The following is a 25,346-nucleotide window of genomic DNA, read 5'->3' on the forward strand; positions in this document are numbered from 1 at the left end:
TGCTTTTTATTAAATAAACTTTAGCAATTTAGAATTAAGATTCTGTTTGCAGAATGTCATTTTAAAAAGCACAGTTAAGCCTTTCGTAAAAAAAAGTAGACGGTTAAATATATTTTGCCTGAATAAATACTCACTTCCACTGCTTCCAGATTTTATGAATGACCCCTTGAAGGTTTTTTTTGTGAATGAGAGGCCATGGCAGAGGATCAGAACTATGAATGGAACAGAGCGCCTAGAACTTGATTGGTTCCAGATCTGGGGGCGGGGGTGGTGTCCCTCCTTCAGGTAATTTAACACCTCGGTTCTCACCTCTCATAGGCTAGAACCTCTATTCGTGTCATGTCATTGACTGAGGCCGGTCATTCATTAAAAAAAGAGAGGAGAGAAACAGAGAAATCTGAGCCCGTGAAAGAGGAAATGAACCAATCGCCGAATCCCTTGGGCAAACAACTGACTGAAGCAAGAAAAACAAGTCTTTTGAAACCTTCACTGAAGTCGGCTGCACAGAATTATTAAAGGAAAACTTTACATATGCAGCTTGCCGATTCCGGGGATTTATGTTGTATTAGTCAAACCATTTCCATAAATCAGGTGAGATCATAGTTTTGATGAAGTTTAATTTCTTATTGCAGCAGTTAAGCACCCTCCTCCCCCTCACGGTTTGATGTTTATCACGCGATGATCTGCTTTGTTTTATTAGTCTGATCCGACCAAACATGAACTGTTCAGCATAAACGACACTGGGAGTACTTGAAGCTACACTGTCCCAGAACTATACTTAAGGAAAAACCGCGTATAAAAAATAAAGACGTGTTCCGGGCAATTTTTTTAAACAAAAGTTTTTTTTTTACCTTTATTTACCTTTACTCTGAATTTTACCAATATTTTCTATATTTAAAAAATGTGACTCACGTTTAGCCAATAGTTAACAACAGTAAAAAAAACTCGAAGTAGTAATATACGATTTCCAATTGTGATTTGTCGCCTAATCCACCTTCCGTTTACAAAAACATTTCATTCGCACTAAATATAAATGGATCTTGATGAAAATCCTATGAATAAAGTGTTATTTTACTTTATCGATATCACAAAGGAAACTTCAAGTACATTTTTCAATGAAGGAACTATATAGCTGTTGTTTTCTTACTAGATAACATAACATTCATATGTTCCAGTGAATTTGATTACTATCTTGCAGGGATTTCATTTCATTTCTAAACTCGCGCAGATGGAAAATATCGACAGCAGCTTGTATTTAATCACTTTAAAATATAAATATTATAACTTTTCATATTATACAGCTGTGTTCTGACTCGAGAAACTGTTTGGTAACAATTGTACTTTCAATCATTAAGCCAACTTGTTTATTACTTTTCTTTCACCGTCAGAGGGCCTGAAGATTTTTTTAAACCCTTAAAGCTTTGTAGATATGCTATGCTTTTGTGCAGTCAGAGCACATCTCTCTTCCCTTTTCTGTCTGACATTCGACTGTCTCTCCGGGGGTACCTAGGGAGCTGCCAGAAAGATGACTAAAAGGAGAACAGAGAATTTAAAATTTAGGGCTTCAGTGAAAAATCTTAACGGCTATTTGAAATAAAACAGGCTCTAACTATAGTTGTTCTTTTCATAGACAAATGTAGTGTTTAGAAAACATGGGCCAGTAAATGGAACTGATGGCAAATGCACTATAATGATGTGAAGCACTATCATGATGTGAAAACAGAGTGATTCTGGTCGTGGTCCCAAAGGAATCTTAAGCATCCTTGTCTTTAGTAACATAAGCAGTTTCTTTACAAGAATCCTGAAAGTGCAGCTAAATCCCGTAAAAGCTTTGCTCGTGTCTTTGTTGACGTAGTTATAAGTGCTGATGTTAGCACGAAGTGGGAGTAATGTCTTAAATACCTACCTCTTTCACTGGAGAGAAAGGTGGTTGGGTGCCAATTAGTGCTTGATAATTACTTTGAACGACGAAGCCACAATTTAGCAGCCGGGCTCAAACTGCTAAGCTATTTGGTAGTAGAAATGGAAATGTGTTACTTTTTTGTATTGTCTTTACATTCTTCCCTTTCTTTCTTTCTCCACCCCCATGTCTATCTATAGTACAAACGCAAGAGATGCAGGACATCTAGAACAACACATAGGATCCCGATAAAGGGTCTCGGCTTGAAACGTCGATTCTTTATTTCTCTCCATCAATGCTGCGTGATCTGCTGAGTTCCTCCAGCATTTTGCGTGTGTTGCTTAAGATTTCCAGTCTCTCTTGCGTCCACATCATTCTTTCTATCTATCTATCTATCTATCCTAGCTGAGGCCAGTAAAACTCTGGTGTTAGGGCTCTTCACTCTGACCTTCACACACACTTTGGCAGTTCTGTACATCAGCACCTACCAAAATCAATACATCTTCTTGCAGCAGGTTGTGGTGAACAGCGAGGAACAGTGATAACCCCACTGATTTTTTACTCTGACTTTAACGATTATGCTTTTCTGGCAGTTTTTCTTTAACAGAGCAATCTTTCTGCTAATCCCTTCCCTCCCAATAAATGGTCCACCCTATGATGCTAGCTGGTTGTCTCGTTTCTAAACAGAAATTGCTCTCTCTGTAGAATGCTAATTGTCGACAGTGCCCTGTGCCAAATGTCGTTGTGCCCTTACCAATCTTGCAACGCAAAGTCCATTACAGTCCTATTGTGTTTCTAGACTTAGAGAAAAGAGAAGAACGTGCACGGATGTTAATACATTTAAATATGGCGAAGTTGGTCATACACAACAACAGTGCATAGTTTGGTTGTCTGTAATCTACCTCAAAAATGTCGTTTGTGAATGTTTCCTATGGTAAATATGTTTGCTAAATGCAAGTTAATGCACTTAAGTAAGATGCTCTTAACTGTTTCTCTGAGGCTGCTGCTGGGTTCAGACGGGACAGTAGTTCTCTGGCAGCGCTCACCAATGAACTTTTCTCTACCGGTCTTAAATAATGAGCATCTGTTGACCCAACCGGTTGTGTAGACAGCTTGATACCATCAGCAGCGGGAAGCACTCACTAGCAACGAGGGGAAAAGTTTCGGCTGTATTTCAATCCTTGCTAGTTCATGAGTGCTGAGGTCAGTTTAACGCCTTCATTCATTGAGATCAACCCACTCAGTGTAAGGAGTACTGTAATTACATTTTGGTTCCTTTTTAATCTTCGTAGCTCAAGGTCTCTCTCAATAATGATTTTACCCATTTTGATTACTTTGAATCTACAGGATTATTAATAATTTGAACTGCTGACAATTTATATAATTCTCAGTATGAATATAAATAAAACTCCAAACGGAAACCAACATTTTTTTTGAAAAATGAAAAGTTCACGCTCTGCGGATAAATAAACATGTTGTCAAGTGAAATGAAATATATGGAATTCCTCCTATCTCTCCAATCTGCAAAACCGTTCAGTTTTTAAAAATCCCCAAACTTCCTTCCTATTTGGAGTTGAATGTGGTCTGCACCGACAAATATCTCTCATTTCTCCTTTTTAAATTGGGGCTACATTAGGAAATGTTTTTTTAAAGGCTAATGGAAATTTCTCGTGTGATACAATGTCCTTGTGCACGCATTTTGTCAGTTCATGTTAATGTTTTAACTTGTCTTTTTAATTTTTCACTCATAGCTCCTTAGTTGGCGTGTTAAATCAAAGGAGAGTTCTGGGCACGCTGCTAGGTTTTGAGTAAGGTTAGGGAATGTAAATCTTCACCACATACGACCGTCTCCCAGACCTCTTTTAAAGTCTATAGGAAACAATATATGTTCTATTTGTGCAACCTTGGAGAAATCACACCCACGTGAGACTGTACTGATTGCATAAAGTAAAGACGAGAGTACACCTGAGTGGAAAACTCTTGTGAAATCTACAATAGGGAGGGTTTTGTTTTCCATGGGTGGAAAGGTTCCAAGAGGCCAGTGGCATTGCAGAATGGAAGATTTCATATGCCGTTTGCTGATTTCACTCAGATATCAACATATTTCATCTTATTTGACAATGGATAGAGACCGATTTCTACATTTATTTTAAAATGTTGACTTAGTTTTGATATTTATATCAATGTTTAGCTAAATTGGAATTTTTTGTTCTTAAAATATCTTGTCAACTTTTGGTCTCAAACTCTACCTCTGTAATAATGACATTATAGGATTGCCTTTTGAAGATATCCTCGATGCTGGGTTTTCTTTCATTCAATGGGAAACACCTTTGCATTCTAGTGAGATTTCTCTCCCACTTCACTTCAGAGGCTCCCACAAACAGGATCAATCTGCTGCCTCCCTGAGCAGCATGAAAAACCTGCCACAGCATTCTTAAACCAAATTGAGTGAAGTACAATTTCTGTCAAGTTGGCATTTATTGCTGGCATGGAATTTCATGAAAAAGTACCCTTATCATTTCTTAATAGGCCTTCCATTTTTTTCATGTTTTTATCAGTGAAAAGCCAAAAATTTCAAATTGCCTTCTCTTTAAAGTTCTTTTCCTGGAAGTTAAATATTTTTAGGCTTCATCTATAAATGTATTAAGAGTAAATTATTTTCAGATTAATATGAGGAAAAAAAAGACTGAGAAAGAGCTGAAATAAATATGTGTTGTCTAGTAATAAGTGCTTTTCTTGAGGGGAATAATTTGAAAATCTTGCTAAAAGTTACCCAAAAAGTCTCTTTCAATTGTTTCATTTGAATTAAGTTATATACATCATTTTATGATATTTAAAGATATTTTAAATGCTTGTTATTCTTTGTCAGTGTAAGCATTTGAAAAAAATGGTAAAGAGATTACAAAGGATCTTTACAATAAAGGTCACTTCTCCAAACATTGTTGACATTGTATTAACTAAATTTTATTAACCAGAAAGTACAAACACAGCCTTTCGGCCTTTTCATTCTTGTAATTCACTGCCCCATTTGGACGCTGACAATTACCCTTGTTCTAATGTGAGGAATCACATGCTGTGTTTTCCTTAGGGCTGACAAAATATTTATTTTTGCCAATGTCTTTGATGTTTTTTGTGGAAAGATGGATATTCATAAACTCTGAATCAGTGATTAGTAGCTTTAGATCTTTAACCAGTGCTCATTTAAACAAAAAAAAATCCCAGCAACCTATCTAACATATATAGAAGAATTTGACCATTTAAAGAAGGGGGGAAGCTGTGTTTAAAATGATCAACAATGCCCCCATTTTCATAAGTTGCTGACCATTTTAGATATTTTGAAAATATTAACACAAGAACATAATGCATGAAAGCCCTTTACCTACAATAATTGGGAATGAGGGTACAGTATAGTGTTTAACATCTTCAGATCTAGGTTTCATGGGGTGAATCACACAATCGCACCGGCAACCACGTTGTTTACGGTTTCATTACGTCTATAATCTTTATTACCTGTGACTGAGCCATGGTGTGTGTAAATTAAAGAGAAAATATTTCTCTAAGTGTAAAGATGAGATAGGAAATGCATTTGTGAACCTGGTTTCTTAATATGCTATGCTCAAACATGGTAGTCAGAGAATCAAATTTTGTACATTGTGCTGTTTATTTCAGTGCTGCATGATTGAAAATGTACTCAAGTAGTGGGGTTTTATTTTATTTATGACATTGTTCATTTCAAGGTTTGTAGAATTCAGGAAATTTGACTGATGCATTTTTTTTTGTGGGACTGAGCTGGGTTTGGGGGTTGAAGAGTAGAGAGGAGAGTCAGAAATGATAGGTCTGATTGGGAACTGAGATTGGACTCTTGCTGAGGTAAGTCACCAGGCAGGAGAGCCTGGCCTTCATTGGGGTGCCCCAGGTGTTTGTTCAGTGGCAGGCAGTGCACGTCTTTTGAACAAATGCTCAATATTTGCCCAGGTAGCGCCCAATGCCAGTGCTACTAGTGTGTAATTCCTGTGCTGTATTAACCCATGCTAGAATTTCTAGCTACACTTGTGGCTATGAAAGGGTTAACCACCAAAGATACATTAACATTATTTTGCAGGAAGAAATGCTGATGCTTTGCTGCTAACTTCAGGGGATGAGAATGTGTCAGCTATAATTTTGTGTTGTAAAGAGATTTTTTTGTATTTAATCTTTTTCATTTGAAATAAATCTTGGAAGCACAATGTCATAATGAACCTAGAAGAACTTCTGAGCTATTTATTGGAGATATCAGAACTGCTTTTTTTCTCAATGAACAACCAAGCACCTTCAACTGATGCCTGATGTTAACACAGACTAATACCCGTATCAGCTGCTTTGTCTATGTACAATCTTTCATTATTTGTATCTGATATCATAACAGTCCTTCCCACACACAGTATGCAATGGAATACTTGCTTTATGACTTCAGAAAATGTGGCATTTGCATGTTTTCTCTGTGACCACATGGATTTCCTCCCATATCCCAAAGATATACAGGTTTGTAGGTTAATTCCCCTCTGTAAAATGTCCCCAGTGTGTGGTGAGTGGTAGAAACTGGGGTTGTTGAAGGAATAAAACAAAATGGGATTAATGTAGGATTAGTGTAAATGGGTGCTTGATGGTTGACATGGACTCAGTAGGCCAAAGACTCATTTCCATGTTGCGTCTCCCTGTGATTTTATTGTCTCACTCAAATGAACACTATTCATTCCCAAAAACCAAATCCATTCCTGACCCTGTTCTCTCTCAAGATTATGAACAGATGTGTACTATATCTCCCTAGCTGGGTGACCAAAAAGCCAACAGTAAAACCCCTCTTATTGCATTGCAGCATAGACCTGAGACTGAAATGGAACCTCTCCTGGTCTTTGGGGTTCAGTTACTCACCGTGCCAGATAGCTGACTCATTGTGTTTGCTGGAAGATGGAGGAAGTGTTTTCCATTTGTAATTTGTTGGAGGAAGATAATCTACACTGACTAACCAGACAGATTTTTTTTTGTCAAAATTGAATTCTACGCAACAGTTTGGCAAATGTTTAGTTTTCATGCAAGAAATAAACAACGATGATATAAAAGAAAAGCTTGTAATTTTCTCAGTGGCACTTTATTAGGTGCCTCTTGTACCTAATAAAATGGCCACTGAGTGTATGTTCGTGGTCTTCTGCTGCTGTAGCCCATCCACTTCAAGGTTCGATGTGTTGTGCATTTAGAGATATTCTTCTGCACACCACTGTTGTAACACGTGGTCATTTGAGTTACTGTCACTTTCCTGTCAACTTGAACCAGTCTGGCCATTCTCCTCTAACCTCTCTCATTAACAGGGTGTTTTTGCTCACAGAACTCCCACTCACTGTATATTTTTTTTTGTTTTTACACCATTTTCTGTAAACTCTAGAGACTGTAGTGTGTGGAAATCCCAGGAGATCAGCAGTTTCCAAGATAGTCAAACCACCCCATATGAAACCAACAACCATTCCACAGTCAGTCACTTAGATCACATTTCTTCTCCATTCTGATGTTGGGTCTGAACAACAACTGAACCTCTTGACCATGTCTGCATGCTTTAATCAACCAATCATGTGGCAGCAACTCACTGCATGCATTGAGTTGCTACCACAGGATTGACTGATAGATACTTGCATTAATGAGCAAGTGTACAGGTGTACCTAAAAAAACTGGCCGCTGGGGGTATATTGTACCCTTCAGAGTATCCTAAAGTGTTTTGCAGTGAAGAAGTGCAATTACTTTCAAAGGGTAGGAAATGTATTGGTCAATTTGTGCATAGCAAACTCCCACAACAGCAGCATGACAATAATGAGGTGGGCTTTTTTATATTGATGAGTGGCCTTTGCCAGCAGAGTACTTTGCTCATCTTTGAAATAGCAATGCTGGTGTTTTTAAACAACAATTAGAGTGAACAGATGATGATACATTTCATTATTTGTTCTTGCTGTAATGAAGTACGAGTCTGCTTGTTATTTTGTACCCCAGCCACCGATGCTGGATTCAACCCCATGATCCTTCGGACCGGAGGCCAGAGGGCTGCTCACTGAGACGTGGCTGACACTGAGTGAAAAAGCTATCTGAAATTGGTACCAAGCCATTGCAATCTCCTTGCACCACAATCCATCCCCTGTTCAGTAACACGTAATGCAACTCACAGGAGCCTATTGTAGCTTTCCATTACATTAGGAACGTATACCAAGGAGAGTCATTACTATCACTGTAGGGTTGGGGGGGGGGGTGGCGCGGTCAGTGATTATAGCTCACTTGCTGTACATCTATAATGCAAATGTCTTTCCAAAATTACTGCTTAGGAATCCCTCCAGATGTATCTATTATATTTGATAACTGCACCACAGAGAGGGTTATGTCCCAATCTATGAAGGCAAGCATGCCATACACTGTATTCACCACAGTTTATTTTATTTCTGTTCCGTTCTGATTTGGTGTTATTGGTATCACAGTTGATGTTGATGCCCTAATAGTCCATTCTGTAGAAATTTAGCAATGTACAAAGTTAATGAGGGTAACTAAGTTCAGTAAGCTATAACTGCAATCCATTATCAAGGCATACGGCACTGATGGATTCTAACTGTCGTGCTCCATAATGGACATGCTGAAATATTGGTGCATGGTGCAACGGCAGCCATTTTGTCCCTTGATCTGTCGTTGCAACCTTCAGCAGCAGAGAAAAATTCATTGTCTGGCCTCCAGACCTGGGTTTGCAGAGGGATAGAGGAATGTGACAGGAGAAGTGGTCTGGGAGAGGTGCAGGAAAAGGGAAGGATAGCCATTCAAGTATCCAAGTATTTGGGCAATTGTTGCGTTGAGGATGGGAGTGGACAGAGTGTGAGATTAGTAAAATAGGAATAGAGGCAAAAAAAAAGGTAAATATGGCATTTACCCTAGAGACAGCTCCAGACCAGAGATCGTTTGGAAAACATCATTGTCTTGGGAATGACCATGAAAGGTAGCTCTAGGATGAACACTGACTAGTTGCCCTTGTACTGGTCCAAAGAAACATTATACAGGAAATGCCATGATTCATTTAAATTGCATCAGATACACAACTAAGACCCATGGCAGGAAGTCCTAGGCAAGATTCCAGAGGAAGGCAAAATGATCCAAAATAGCCATTATCACACTTAGCAGTCATAATTTAGACAAATGTACTTTAAAATATTTGTTAAAAGAAGAGAGATGTCTCTGGACAATACAATCTACATTCCAAATAATATTTTTGTGTAGTAACAGACACAAAATGCTGGAGGAACTCAACAGTTCTGGCAGCATCTGTGAAAATGAATAAAAAAGAGTTGACATTTCTGGTCAAGAGGTCAACTTTTATCGAGACGTCGACTCTGTATTCTTTTCCATAGATGCTGCCTGACCTGCTGAGTTCCTCCAGGATTTTGTGTGTGTTACTCTGGATTTTCAGCATTTGTAGAATCTCTTGTGTTAATATTTTTACATGTTACATGGCAAGAAGGCAGAAGGTCATAAATATGAAGTCGTGGCTGGCAGCTTTAAGACAAACAGCCAAGAAATATTCTTTATATTGAAGGTATTTTAATAGCTTGAATGAGTTGCTTGGAAGAGTGGTGATTATCAGAAGTGGCTCTATAATGTAGAGAGTCAATGATGAAAATGAGATCAAATAGTTCAGGGCTTTACTTCACCCGAAACCATTGAAGATTATCATTCATCTTTATTGAAAATAAGTCTCTTGAACATTTTTTTTATTTATATACTCACATTATAACATTTAAAATGAGCAAGAGAAGTCATTAAAAATAAAAATGTAACACTAAGTTATAGGATTGAGCAGTATCCTGGGACATCAATTACATTAGGGTAGCTATAAATGTATTTACCACAATAAATGAGACTCCTCCCTGTAGTAATGGAAGCTGATGAATCACAGAAGCCTGTGATTTTGACCATACTGAAGATGGATACAGTATAAATTACATAAACTGCATTGACTGGTTATTCATTTCCATCGATGCTGCCTGACCTGCTGAGTTCCTCCAGCTCTTTGTGTACGTTACTCAGGATTTCCAGCATCTGCAGGATCTCTTGTGTTTACAGTGGTATGCAAAAGTTTGGGCACACCTGATCAAAATTTCTGTTACTGTGAATAGCTAAGCGAGTAAAAGATAAACTGATTTCCAAAAGGCATAAAGTTAAAGATGACACATTTCTATAATATTTTAAGCAAGAAAACTTTTTTATTTCCATCTTTTACAGTTTCACAAAAAAGGAAAAAGGCCCAAAGAAAAAGTTTGGGCACCCTGCATGGCAGTACTTAGTAACACCCCCTTTGGCAAGTATCACAACTTGTAGACGCTTTTTGTAGCCAGCTAAGAGTCTTTCAATTCTTGTTTGGGGGATTTTCGCCCATTCTTCCTTGGAAAAGGCTTTTAGTTCTGTGAGATTCTTGGGCTGTCTTGCATGCACGGCTCTTTTGAGGTCTATCCACAGACTCTCAATGATGTTTAGGTCAGGGGACTGTGAGGGCCATGTCAAAACCTTCAGCTTGCGCTTCTTGAGGTAGTCTATTGTGGATTTTGAGATGCGTTTAGGATCATTATCCTGTTGTAGTTGTTTGCTTCCAGAATTTGCTGGTATTTAATTGAATTCATTCTTCCCTCTACGAGTAAATGTTCCCCATGCCACTGGCTGCAACGCAAGCCCAAAGCATGATCGATCCACCCTCGTGCTTAACAGTTGAGAAGGTGTTCTTTTCATGAAATCCTGCACCCTTTTTTCTCCAAACCTACCTTTGCTCATTGCGGCCAAAAAGTTCTATTCAAAAGGTTCAAATGATGCATTTTGGATCATAAGTTAAAATAGAACTTTTTCCAAAATAATCCGATAAGAATTTGCTGGTGCTTTTTGCATGTAAAATGTGCATATAATGAAAGGATTAATTTGAATAACTTGTTTAATCTGAATGAATTACAGAAAATGGCATATTTTAAAGTCATAAAGCACTACAACACAGAATAAGGCCCTTTGGCCTATATAGTCTGAGTCAAACTGCTATTTTATCTAATCCCATTAACCTGCACCTTGACCATTGCCCTCCATACCCCTCCCATCCATGTATAAAGGCATCCATTAGTCTTGCGAGACCATGGGTCTGTGCCTGGAAAGTCTTCACTCTCCAGGGCGCAGGCCTGGGCAGGGTTGTACGGAAGACCAGCAGTTGCCCATGCTGCAAGTCTCCCCTCCCCACGACACCAATGTTGTCCAAGGGAAGGGCATTAGGGCCCATACAGCTTGGCACCGGTGTCGTCGCAGAGCAATGTGTGATTAAGTGCCTTGCTCAAGGACACAACACATGTTGCCTCAGCTGGGGCTCGAACTCACGACCTTCAGGTCGCTAGTCCAATGCCTTAACCACTTAGCCACATGCTCACACCCATGTGCTTATCTAAATTTCTCTTAAATGTGGCAGTTGAACATGCAGCCACCATCAATGAACATCTGTAGTGGATCTCAGACTATATATCCCATTACTTCTTTACTTTCTTTCTTCGTTTTCTCTGAATTTCTTGCAATTTCAAGGTTGTCTGGATGACTGACAATATTCTCTACGTTCAGAACTCCTCAGTGAGCAGAGGTGCTCACTGTATGCTAAAATGTGCCATCAAGAGCACTTCATCAAAGTAAGGGCATCTGAAGACAGTAATGTATTTCATCTTTCATAAAGGCTGCTAATCACCCCAGGATATGGCTGCAAAACAGTTCACATGGCCGATTAAAGTTATTTCACATTGATAAAAACATCTTTCAAATCAATTAAATCCTTACAGATATTAATACTTTTATTCTAAAACCACTTCTTACTGCTATTGATGCACTCACCCATATCTGCTATTTAGTCACATAGATAAGTGGATTGAATTACTCCTATTTATTAATACTTTTATTTGGATTAAATACATATTACATCAAGGTTCAGGGATCAACTTTATTCACTTTATACTTTTGCATGTATTAGGAATGTACTGTGGTGTGTTGGTGTGACATACAACAATAAACAACATTCAACAATCCTAAGGAATAAAGAATTATATAAACTATAAAGTTAGAGGTTAAAGTACGGATATGGAATAAAATGTACATAAATACATAACTACCCGCATGTACTTACAATGTAAACAGCATTACACAAAGTGGTTTAAAGTGTTTACAGTGCAGTGATGGGGATAATAGATAGAGGTGGGTGGGGTGGGGCTGACTGGAATGTTTGATCAGATTTACTGCCTGGGGGAAGAAACCTTTAATACTGTGTGAACTATTTGTTTTAATAGCCCATAGCACTTTTCGAAGGGAGCTTTTGGAAAAGGTAGTTTGCAAAGTGGGTAGTGTCCACAATGATTTTTCCCGCCCACTTCTTTGTCCTGGACACATACAAGTCTGCAGTGATGGTAAACTGCAGCCAATGACCTTTTCAGCCAACCTGACAGTTTGCTGTAGTTTTTTGTGTATCGTGAGAAGAATATACTGCATGTTGAATACTGTATTCTTTTAATACCACATGTTGATAATCTTATAGTTTGCTATCTAATAATGTACTTGTTGTGAATGTTGCTATATGCATCATGAAACGGTTTAGTGGGTTAAATACAGAAACTTTCTGCCTTGTATGTGGTGATGCATGAGCAAGTAATAATCAAGTCTGTCATCAGGAAATGGACATTATAGTACAAATCATATAATTAACTCTGAGATATAAATGTATTGCTGCAAGAAGGAAAGACTGTTCGGCACAGCTTTGTGGGCCGAAGGGCCTGTATTGTGCTGTAGATTTTCTATGTTTCTATGTTTCTAACTTTCAAAATCTGTGATCAGTTATAATGTGTGTAGATTGTGTCACAAAGTATTGTGTAACTAAGTCAAGGAAAATCCCTATCTCAAAAATAACAATCAGAAATAAACACTGTTAGACAATCCTTATGTATGGTATAAAATAGTCTATTACTTAAAGAAAGTGCCATAAAATCTTATCCTAGGGGGCTAAGTCAAGAGATTAAAAAGCCCATCATCTATATATTTAATTTTTTCTTATTGAAGATACTTATACAGTATGCTTGTGCCTTTATTTCATTACTACCTGAATCCTTTGTTTTGATTGTGCTTTTGTTGGATTCTTTTATCATTTGCCTGACCCACTAACAATAACTTAACTGAGTTTCAGCTTTTATTTTATACACAGGCGTTTGCAGAAAATATTCTGAAATGAAGGACTATCCTTCTAAACAAAGCACTTCCTGACTCTGAAATAAATCTCAGACATTTTGTTAAATTCCCAAATTTAATAGCCAGTAAAATGAGATGAACAGGGGCTTATTTTAGGTACCAGGACACAGACAGAAAATGCTGCTGACATTTAGATTGTCAGCCAGTCTCGTAAAAAGTTAATATTTCAAATTGTGCTGTGCATACCAGAGGTGTTAACACAAGTAAATTAACTTACATTTATATAGCAGCTTTCACGTCCACAGGGAATCCTAAAATATGTCACCACTTCTGAAGCACATATATCCTTGTTATTTTGTAACATACATTTATTGGTTACGTATGGGGAAGAAAGAGCAAGGAAGTCATTTATTTCTCTAAGAGAATATCAGAGGGATTTTACAATAATTCAATAGTTTTATTGGCAAATTTTTACTTTCTCATCTGATGCTCAGAATTTTGCCTTGAGATTCTTGACAAGGTCTTCTGATTTATTCGTCCATATTCAGAATCAGGTTTATTATCACTGATAAAAGTTGTGAAATTTGTTATTTTGCGGCAGCAGTGCAGTGCAATACATAATATATAGTATAAATTATAATAAGAAATGTATAAATACTTTAATAAGGAGTGCAAAAAGAGCAAAAAATAGAGAAGTAGTTTTCACGGGTTCATTGTGTGTTTAAAAATCTGATGGCAGACGGAAAGAAGCTGTTGCTAAAATGTTGAGTGTGTGTCTTCAGGCTCCTGTACCTCCTCTCTTACTGTGGCAATGAGAAGAGGACATGTCACGGGTGATGGGGGACCTTAATGATGATGCTGCCTTTCTGAGGCATCACCTGTTGAAGATAGCCTCATATTATAACATAATTAATATTACATTTAACATTTCTGTAATGCCACAGTAGGAGACCAGTCAGCACAATCAGTCTCAAAACCACTATGCAAGTGTTCCTGGCGGTCGTCAGCCTAGTCTGTTTACTGCAGGATGTGCCAGTTTGGATTACATTCTGCATTGTCTGGACTGGGGTTTGAACCCGCGATCTTCTCCCTGATTTGGATTAAGACTGCTTCTTCCCTGGAACAAACTGCATCATGTTTTAACACTGTAAAATCACTCTTGATACATTTCACGGATGTTAACTAGGTACTGATGTTAACAAAGCCTCTGTTAAATATACTTCCAAACAACGGCAAAAATGGTAGATTTTTTAGCTCCCGCGATTAACATCTTCGGCAAAGTCTCCACTTCCACCAATTAAATCAAAATCAGCGACTGTGTTCACCTCATGTTCGAGTGAAACGGAAAGGTAAAAGGCTGTATTTTAGTGAGACAACTCCGCCTTAACATGGGCACATCCTTGCTTTAAGAGTCTGCTTCTCTGGGAGAGCAGCCGTTCATTGCCCGTGGGCTGTCTCTTCGACTTTTTTTTTGTGAATGAAGCTTATTATTTATGCATGCCTCGCTCGTTCATTCATGATCTTTCTCCCCTCCAACCCCCCCAACCCCCACCCGGTCTCCACAGGCTGATCGAAGCTTGTTGTTGTTAAATCCCGTCTAAATGCTCATAAACGGTTAACAATGGAGCACAGGATGGATGGTTATTTGGATCAGCAAGTGCCTTATACGTTTCCAAATGTGAGTATGGCCATTCCACGAAATTTCGGGTTTCTGTCAAACTTTGAAAAATAATGACGCCAGAAAAAATCCGAATAGGTTAAGAGAAAGTTTGCTTTGAGTTGCATGCTCTCGCTGAATGCGTGCGTCTGTTAGTGATTGGGTTTATTAATGAAACAAAATTTGTTTGCAATCATGTTATTAAAATGACAACCAAGATCGTGAAATTAACAAAAATCAAAAGAAATAGGCGGCGGGGAGGTGATATCAACTGTTTGACTCCATGTGTTTGTTGCATGATTGAATCAGACTGACAGGTAAAGTTGACTACAGCTGATAAACAACAAATTTCACGACATATGCCGGCGATATTAAACTTGATTCTGATTGTGATTCCAAATGCTCCTTGAAAATTCTCACTGTAGAAAGCGCACGATCCTGGGACGTTGGAACGGGCTGTGGTTGCCAGGAAGAGGAGGTACATCGCCAAAGAATTAACACCAGACACAGAAGGTAACAATATCAGGCTTTTCATATATCTTAAATAAAATAATAAATCTACATTGCGAAAGCTTCACTTTTAATCAAATCCCCACTTAGTTTTACATTTGGAAAATTATTTCCTTTTCAGATCTTTTCCAGGATTTAAGTCAACTTCAAGAAGCATGGCTTGCAGAAGGTGAGTTCAAAAATATTTTTGTATATAATCCTTCAGTTCGCGATGTGGGGACCTTTTCGTTGTAATTATTTCTTTCTTTGTTTCGCTATTCATTTTTGTTCCCTCCCCCCGTCCATTTATCGCCAAAGGTTAATAGTTCAGTTAATGACACCTCTTAATCTCTTCAAACATCGGCGGGGTATGATTCCTCGGCCGCCGTGCTCGGTACAACCCGCCAGCATATTTTGATAGTTACAACTTGAGTTTTTTTAGGTCCACTCTCTGAGCTGACCAGAATCTGAACCAAGTGAGACTGGCAACTCGCGACATTTTATTTTTTTAAATCCTCTTCTGATATTGACTTTTACGGTGCCAAATTTTTATAACCAAGAAATTTCAAAACACATGCACCGGTTTACGGCTAATAAAACTGTTGTAGAGGACTTCTTTTCAGGATAGGAGATGAACGAGTGACTGGCTACTCTTTTGCTCAAAAAAGCGACTCAAATTGAGTCCATCGTCTGATAGCACGCAAGACAGTGTTTAGACACATTGTCTGCATAATTTGATTTCTCTGCAATTTCTGAAATCGTTGGAACCGTCCGTTTATGTATTATGTATATGATTGTGCAAAAGATGGGATGATTCGGTTTACCCCAACGCTATTTGAAAAGTTCTGAAAGGTTGGGGGTTTAAAGGAGAAGTATCTCCTCTTAATCTCTTAATCCTTTGTCTGGATTGTAATCTGATAACAGCAACACAATCATCAAGAGCTATGTAAAATACGTGTTCAGGCAGCCCATGGAGTTAACCTTTCTGATTTAAGTAACTCACATCCTTTTCAAAATAAGTTGTCCACCTTCATGCATTTTAGTTTAATTTTAATCAGAATTAAGGGTCAACAGCTCACCTCATTTGCAACTCGTTCACTGTAAATTTGTAATGAATTACATCTAGATTTAGTATGTCTTGAATGAATTGTTAATTTATGCTTGTGTGCCCTTTGTTATTGATTGAAAATAAGGTGTAGTGTTTCGCCAGTAGTATTGCCAAACCTATTGATTTTCCTAGCCAAAGGAAAAGTCGTTTTTAAAAGAAGAAAAAAAATGTGGGCGTGGGTTAAATTGTCCAAATTGGTGCTGAATTGTAATTTACAATGGAAAAAAAAAAGACACCAATGAGGGAAGGTCTGGAGACTGGGACTAAGTGGGTAGGGCTTCCAAACAGCCAGAATGGGCCCAGAGATCCAAATGATCTCCTCACTGTCCTGTTCTGTGAACTTCGAGGACCGATGGCCTCACTGCCCAGGTAGGAAGAAAGTTGATCTGTCCTCAAACTCCTGGCTAGAATGTGTGCTTGTGTGTGACAGGTGAAGACTGGATCCAGGTTTGCCCTCCCCTGGTCAAACTGGTCATTCTGTTAGACAGAGAATGGGTGATGCACTTAACGATCTGCCTGCACTCGAGGAGATATATTGCAGCAAGAGCCAGTGTTTGCAGCTCTGGATGGGTAAAAGTGTATTGTTTAATCTGGAGTTAGAGCCTGATTCTTTTCGTGTGGTATTTTTTTGGTGTTTGACTTTTGATTAGAGTTCTACCTCTCAATATCTCATTTAATTGTGCTTTGCATAGTGACCAAGAATACTCCTTAATTCTCATTAAAAACAGGAAATATTGGAGAGGCATAAAGGATCTTTTTCGTTCAGAGAACATATTTGGAGTCTATTTCACCCTTGCTTGATCTTTCTTTGCTGATAGATTTACTCTGTATCTTGTCATTATCAGTCTTTCATTCAGAATTTTAGAATTTAAAAAGTCTTCATTTCTATTCTCCCATTTCGGAGTCTCTTTTCAACTTTTTTATTTTCACAGGCTGGTATGATTTATTGGTCAAATTGTTTTTGTTTTTTCTGTTTTTCCTCATTTGTTTGCTGTGCATATTATTTCAATTTTCATATTGCTTTATATTTCATGATAGAGTAATTTTGATTTTGTAACCATGGATTAATAGATGAATATTTAGTAAAAGTGAGAAGGCTATTATAATTTTTGAATTATTTCCCATGTGGAGATATAAATTTTAAATGCTTATCAATATTATTAGTATATTAATTAGAGCCAAGTTATATTATTCCACATAATAAAAGCTCGAAGATCAGCCAGTAGAAATAGATTACTACTTTAAGAGAAAATAACCACAGCTGACCTTAAAATTGTGTGCAACACACACACAATGCTGGAGAAAATTTGGAGCTGGATTTCCAGCATCTGCATATTTTTTCTTATTTAAAATTGTGTAATTGTCGTTGAATAATAAATAAAATATTTTGCCAATGATTTGAGCACCATGTTTTCCTCAATGAGTTGAAATCTGCTCCATCTAACACAGCATTTCATAATTTAGGGAAAGCACAGAGCTCATTCCTATGTGTGGAATAGTGCAGGCAGTGGACTGATATGTTCTCTATTGCATGTAAGACCCCACCAAGATTGCGAGTTTTGTAATGTTTCATCATTATTTCTACTGCCATTAATGAATATTAAGCCTTCACAGTTTGATGGCAAGTTCAATTAAAATGCAAGGTGTATTAAGTCGGTACCCTTGCCATGTGCAACCACGCTGTTTCAATGCGCCTCGGGATGGCACACAGACTTGGAGTGGTGCATGAGAGGGATCTGGAGTCTTCTTAGAATGCTAAAAGTTTGGTTTGACATTACTTAGGTTACGTGTGACTGGCAAATACTACAATTGACCAAATAGTAACACTAATCACTAAGTTAAATATTTTATATGTTAGAGAACAATTTCTTATGCTGTCATTTCTAGCTAGAATTTTGCAGTATGTATTTACAAACAGTGATCACTGAGCCAGTGTGCAGGATTCCCAAAGAGTTAACTTGCAGGTTGAGTCAGTGTTAAGAAAAGGAAATATGATGTTAGCATGAATTTTGAGAGGACTAGAATATAAAGGCAAGGAGGTAATGCTGAGACTTTATAAGGCATTGGTCAGACTGCACAGAGTATTATGAGCAATTTTGGGCCCCTTATCTTTTTAAACAAAAAAAGATGCACTGGCATTGGAGAGGGTCCAGAGGAGGTTCATGACAATGATGTTGGGAAGGAAAGGGTTAATGTATGAGGCGCGTATGACTCTGGACCTGTGATCACTAGAGTTTAGAAGAATGAGCGGGGGATCGGTTTGAAACCCATCAAATATCAAAAAGCATAGATAAAATGGATGAGGAGAGGATGTTTCCTATAGTGGAGAGAGTCTAGGACCAGAGGACAAAGCCTCAGAACAGAAGGACATCCCTTTAGAACAGAGATGAGGGGCAATTTCTTTAGTCAAAGGGTAGTGGATCTGTGGAATTAATTGCCACAGATGGCTGTGGGAGCCAAGTCATTAGATACATTTAAAGCGGAGGTTGATGGGTTCTTGATCAGTCAGGGATTCAAAGGTTACGGGGAGCAGGCAGGAGAACAGGGTTAAGAGGGATAATAAATCAGACACGGTAGAATGGCGGAGCAGATTCGATGGTTCAAATAACCTAATTCTACTCCTATGGTCTTGTAACAATGTGTGATGGAGTAAAAAATAATTGCAGTTCTCCTTTTTAAGTACTCCACTGGCTTACTACAACAGCAGATAATTTAAGTTTTGAATTCTGGATAGTTTCAGCTGCATTTGGTTACGAGAGTATCTATTTAGTTCCATAGTGAATTGAATTGCTACTATCAATGTCATTAGTAAGCTGTAGTGAGGAATGGTGCAAAATCCTTCCCAATTTGCTTGCTATATACATTGGTCTAGTGATGAATGGTCTCTCTGTTAACTGCTAGTTGAGTACCACCTTGTTTGAGTGTCTAAGGCTTATTGTACTGTCAGGCAGCAACCCAGCAAACACCCCAGAGACCTGTACCCATTCACTTTGTTTGAAAAGATCAATCATAGACGTAGCTTGTATTGTGAAAGTAATAAAATTTTGGTTTTATTGATGCTCAATCTAGTTGGAAAGTTAAAATGGATTATGTTAAACAGATTAAGGGATCTATTTTTCAGTTATTTAGTGAATGAATGCACTAACTTTTATCTTGCTGGTCTTTATAGACCTGAGTTGAGGGAGCATTGGATTCCTATCATAGCAGCTGGAGTACTTAAATTCAAATTTAAATTTAATGTAGATTTTTTTTAAGCTATTATAAGAGGTATAACAAGATAAGCTCTTGGCCTCGCAGTCTACCTTGTTAAGATCTTTCACTTTATCATTTACCAGAGCTGCAATGTTTCAGTAGATTTTACTTTATTCTGCATTATTATTGTTTTAGTTCATTTTAGCTCAGTGCACCGTGTAATGATTTGATCTGTGGAAACAGTATGCAGGACCAGCTTTTCACTGTACCTTGGTATATGTGAAATAATAAAGCAATATCAATACCAATGGTGACTGTGAAACTACAGAAAGCTGGTTCACTAGTATTCTCTGGGAATGACATTGGCCACACTGGCCAATATGTGGCTCCAGACCTGTTAACATGGTTGATTTTTTTTAAACTCTCTCGCCAGGGGTGGACAATAGAAGCAGATCCGCATCCTGTGAATAAATAACTTAAAATAAAAAAAGGCAAAGAAATTCCAAGGCAATTTCTCCTCTATATCATCAAGGTGCTATGAACATTACGAGTTAAAGGCTGTGTGAGTCAATTCTCTCGTGATCACTGGAGGCCCTTGTTAAAATGTGCACGTGCAAATACTGATCAAAGGGCAGGATCTGGCTTAATGTGGATCATCATCATTCCCAAATGACCTATCCAGTACTGACACTTAACATCCAGAGCCCAGCACAATACAATAGTTGTACTGAAGATCTTGTAACTTCTTGTTACCTTGATTGTATTTTACAATGGAAAGCAGTTGTCACGTATTCAAAATTCTAAAATTTTCCTCCCTCCATATTCTAGCTCAGGTGCCAGACAGCGATGAGCAGTTTGTGCCGGATTATCACTGTGAAAGCCGTGAGTACAGTTCTTCTCACATTTAATCAGTGATTTATGTGCTGATATGGAAGTCTCTCTTCAGTAAGTGCCGAATACAGGATCGGGCTCCACAAAGCAAACATTTCCCTACAGCTACACTACTAAAGTTCCTTTTGTGTGTGCTATACACACAACCATGTGATTTGGCAGGTGTGGTGCAGGCTTGGGTGGAGAAAGAAATCAAGACTATTTGGGAAATTTGAACAAAAAAAAAATTCAGAATCAAATTTAATATCACTGACACGTTGCAAAATCTGTTGTTTTGCGGCAGCAGTAGATAGCAATACATAAAAAAAACTATAAATTACAATAAGAAAGATAAAATATTTTATAAACATCTAAATATTTAATAATTATATAAATTAAGTAAGTGCAAAAAGAGAGTAAAAAATAGCGCGGGAGTGTTCATGGGTTGGTTCGTTGTCCATTCAGAAATCTGATAGTGGAGGGGAAGAAACTGTTTGTAAAATGTTGAGTGTGTGTCTTCAGGCTCCTGTACCTCCTCTCTGATGGTAGTAATGCGAAGAGAGCTCGTCCTGGGTGAAGTGAGACCTTCGCCGTTTTAAGGCATCGCCTTTTGAAGATTTCCTCATTGCTAGTGACCATGACGAAGCAGGCTAAGTTTGCAACTTTCTGCAGCTTTTTTCCATCCTGTGCATGCTATAAAGGAGTGCAGGAAAGAAGCATGCACTCCTTCCACATATGTTTTCACTATTGTCACTCCTACGTCATAAAACCTATATTTTATTGAGCCTGGATTGTTTGGGCATAAGAAACTTGGCATGCAAACACAACAGGAGCTGCACTTCTAAACTGTAAAGAGACACCTATAAATAAGAGGGTTTCTGTGAGGACTGAGAGTTTCAACAGGTATTGCATACTTGAAGCCTGCAGTGTAAATATATCACAAAGGATCTCTAATCCAACCTGTCTCCCGCTCAGTTGTTTTCTTCCTTCAGGAGGCACTTTTTGTTTGCCATGTGAGATGGTGCCCCTCCTCCAACGCTGACCCATGAGGTGAAAGCAGGCGGCTCTTTCGATTTTATGAATGGGTTGTTTGTAATCTATAACAGTAAGAGTTGGCTGCAACAGGTCATTATGGGCAGGAAGTGCTTCCATATATGGCCATTAGTTTGTTTTACTGGTGATGTAGTGCTGACAGATCTACAAGTGCCCCTTGCTAGAGAAATGACTTGTTGCGTAACATATATTGTCTATAGAAACTAAATAGGTCTGCCAGATGGAATTTATTTTACCCTCACAGCTTACCTACTCGCAAGTAAAGGATTTCTTTATTGACAGATGCATTTGTAGTAACATTTTCTATTGATTTTTTTTCCCCCAGCGTTTTAGAGCACCAGCATTAATAGAGAACTGCCATGGAGTTGCATGCTAACACAATCACAGTTCCATATCCAGTCAGCAAGGGAAAGCTTTTAGTTAATTTAAAGCTATTTTGGCTCAAACACTTTGCTTTTTAGTTGACAGAGTTTGGCCTAGAAAAGTTAGTGTATGCATGCAATTGGGCTGAGTATAATTGCAATAATCAGGTTTATTATCACTGACACGTTGTGAAAATTGTTTTTCAGCTCAGAGCAATAGGTGGAAAATGATTATAAATTACTATAAGAAATGTATTAAAAAAAGTAGTGCAAAAAGTGAGGCGGTGTTCACGGAACATTCTGAAATCTGATGGCAGAGGGGAAGAAATGTTGAGTGTGTATTTCCAGGCTCCTGTACCTCCTCCCTGGTAGTAGCAGTTAGAAGAGGGCATGTCGTGGATGGTGAGAGTTCTTAATGATGGATGCCACCTCTTGAGACATCATCTATTGATGTCGCAAACACGAGGAATTCTGCAGATGCTGGAAATTCAGGCAACACACATCAAAGTTGCTGGTGAACGCAGCAGGCCAGGCAGCATCTCTAGGAAGAGGTACAGTCGACGTTTCAGGCCGAGACCCTTCGTCAGGACTAACTGAAGGAAGAGTTAGTAAGAGATATGAAAGTTGGAGGGGAGGGGGAGATCCAAAATAACAGGAAAAGACAGGAGGGGGAGGGATGGAGCCAAGACCTGGACAGGTGATTGGCAAAAGAGATATGAGAGGATCATGGGACAGGAGGCCCAGGGAGAAGGAAAAGGGGGAGGGGGGAAAAAAAACCCAGAGGGTGGGCAAGAGGTATAGTCAGAAGGGGAGAGGGAGAGAAAGAATGTGTGTATATAAATAAATAACAGATGGGGTACGAGGGGGAGGTGGGGCATTAATGGAAGATGGAGAAGTCAATGTTCATGCCATCAGGTTGGAGGCTACCCAGACGGAATATAAGGTGTTGTTCCTCCAACCTGAGTGTGGCTTTATCCTTACAATAGAGGAGGCCGTGGATAGACATGTCAGAATGGGAATGGGATGTGGGATTAAAATGTGTGGCCACTGGGAGATCCTGCTTTCTCTGTCAGACATTGATGTCGTTGATGAGGGAGGTTAGTTCACATGATGGAGATGGCTGAGTTTTCAATCCTCTGCAGCTTTTTCCAATCCTGTGCATTGGCTCCTTCCTGTCTTTGTCCTTCCAGTCTTCAGTTGCCCAGAGTCAAAATGGAGGCCAACATCTGGTGTGGGGGCAGGGAGTGGGAACAGCTGTATGCTGTCTATGGTTGTGGGAGGGAGCAATGATGATCTGCCTTTGGTGGGAGAGAAGGGGACGATTGATTGGGCTCTCTGCTCTACTTAGGTTTGGGGATAATAACGGGGTCCTGGCACTTTGGGGGTTGGGAAGATGTGGATATGAACAATTGAGGCCTGTGCTTTGGTAGTGAGGAGGGCATGAATGCCCGAAGCCTATGTTTTGGTAAGGACTGTAGGTGAACAATCATGGTCTGAGCTTTGGTCAGTAGGAAGGAAGGGATGATGAAGGGATATGCTTTAGTTGAGACGCAGGAGAATGAAATGGGTGGGTTGGGTCGTGTTGCAGGGGATGGGGAGAACAGGTGGATGATAAGGTAAATAAAAGACGCGTGATAGTGAAACCTGATCGTGTATGGCAGTGTGAAGAACAAGATGTCCTGTTAGTGACCAAATGTGGTGCTCATTTCCCCAAGCTGTATACCAAAAAGAGCATTGGGCAAAGGATAACTCCCCCAGCCCATTCATCAATGTGTCACAGTAATTCACTCGACGGTATTCTGTCAAGTCACTCAGCAGTGGCAATTTTCGTATTTCATTCAGGAAAAAGAAAATTGATTTTCAATTGCACAATGTTAAGTGATTGAATATCTGTTTGTATTCTTTGCCTGTGTCTTCTCTGTTTGTCTCTTTCTGCCTGTCTCTGGGTCTCTCTTTTTGTCTGTCTTTCTCTGCTTTGGTCTCTCCCCTCTTTCTTTTTCTCTCTCTCTCCCCCCTCCTCTTTAGTTTTAGTATTAGACAATAACTGTCTCTGTCTCTGCTCCAGCAGGACAGGCCTGAAATGAGATTCCTGACTGGTGGTTAGGTCTCATTTTATGATTCAGAAACATTAATTCTAATAGTTGTACTGCTATTCTGGGGGAGCTAACGTGGTATCAGAGGGATTAAACCTGGAGTTTTCCTTGCCTTTAGAAACTAGATGCTTCAAATACTGGGAATTTGAAATAAAAATAGGAAATTCTGGAGATAATCAGCTGTCAGGGAGCACCTGTGGAACGAGAAACAGAGCGAACATTCCAGCGTGATCACTTCGTTTCCACCTCCACAGATGCTACCTGACCTGTTGAGTACCTTCTTTACCTCTACGAATCAGCTAATTTTACTCAAGAAACTCACAAAGCAATCACTAGTTTTTAACTTGGATTTGCACTGGCCAATTCATCATGTCCATGTGAGATTGCAGAGTATGTCTACTCTGTGTACTTGTAGCATGATAGAAAAAGCCAGGATTTGCAAATTTTGGTCTGTCTTTCTGTAAGTTTACCTTCCCAGATGGCTTGCTTTATTAGACGCTGAACATGGATGAAAATGCAATGTTACCTTCTGTATTCATTTATTTAAAAAAAAGAACAGGATTCAGCTTTTTGAGATTGCTTGCAAGCTTAATTTAATAATAATCTAAATGCATGCTGGTTGAGGTGGGTATCACTGATTGCAATTCAAATCCAGAATTATTAGATCAGTGCAAACATGAGGAAATCTGCAGATGCTGGAAATTCAAGCAACACACATAAAATGTGTTGGTGAACGCGGCAGGCCAGACAGCATCTCTAGGAAGAGGTACAGTCGACGTTTCGGGCTGAGACCCTTCGTCAGGACTAACTGAAAGAAGAGATAGTAAGAGATTTGAGAGGGGGAAGGGGGAGATCTGAAATGATAGGGGAAGACATGAGGGGGAGGGGTGGATCTAAGAGCTGGAAAGTTGATTGGCAAAAGGGATACGAGGCTAGAGAATGGAGAGGATCATGGGACAGGAGGCATAGGGAGAAAGAAAGGGGGAGGGGAGCCCAGAGGATGGGCAAGGAGTTATAGTGAGAGGGACAGAGGGAGAAAAAAGAGAGGGGAAAAAATAAATAAGGGATGGGGTACAAAGGGGAGGTGGGGCATTAACGGAAGTTAGAGAAGTCAGTGTTCATGCCATCAGGTTGGAGGCTACCCAAACGGAATATAAGGTGTTGTTCCTCCAACCTGAGTGTGGCTTCATCTTTACAGTAGAGGAGGCCGTGGATAGACATGTCAGAATGGGAATGGGATGTGGAATTAAAATGTGTGGCCATTGGGAGATCCTGCTTTCTCTGGCAGACAGAGCATAGGTGTTCAGTGAAACGATCTCCCAGTCTAGACTTAGTAAGAAAGGAAACCTGACCATAGGGTGCATTGCACTTAGAAAATAATAAC

At 39.0% G+C, this 25,346-nt stretch overlaps 1 protein-coding gene across 6 annotated transcripts in view; it reads left to right on the forward strand.

Annotated features, from left to right (window-relative positions):
* Positions 1 to 25,346, forward strand: part of etv4 (ETS variant transcription factor 4) — a 206,793-nt gene that overhangs the window by 87,089 nt on the left and 94,358 nt on the right. For 5 of the 6 annotated variants that reach the window (XM_072248641.1, XM_072248643.1, XM_072248639.1 and 2 more), the window contains exons 2-6: positions 319 to 591; positions 14,704 to 14,816; positions 15,221 to 15,308; positions 15,427 to 15,474; positions 20,413 to 20,466. In XM_072248641.1, the coding sequence (XP_072104742.1) occupies positions 14,760 to 14,816; positions 15,221 to 15,308; positions 15,427 to 15,474; positions 20,413 to 20,466 (247 nt within the window). In that variant the 5' untranslated portion in view covers positions 319 to 591; positions 14,704 to 14,759. Of the gene's footprint in view, positions 1 to 260; positions 592 to 14,703; positions 14,817 to 15,220; positions 15,309 to 15,426; positions 15,475 to 20,412; positions 20,467 to 25,346 lie in introns of those variants that run through there. The other variant, XM_072248640.1, reaches the window with a different exon arrangement.

Source organism: Mobula birostris, chromosome X, assembly GCF_030028105.1.
Source record: "Mobula birostris isolate sMobBir1 chromosome X, sMobBir1.hap1, whole genome shotgun sequence".
Classification (NCBI taxonomy): Eukaryota; Metazoa; Chordata; class Chondrichthyes; order Myliobatiformes; family Myliobatidae; genus Mobula; species Mobula birostris.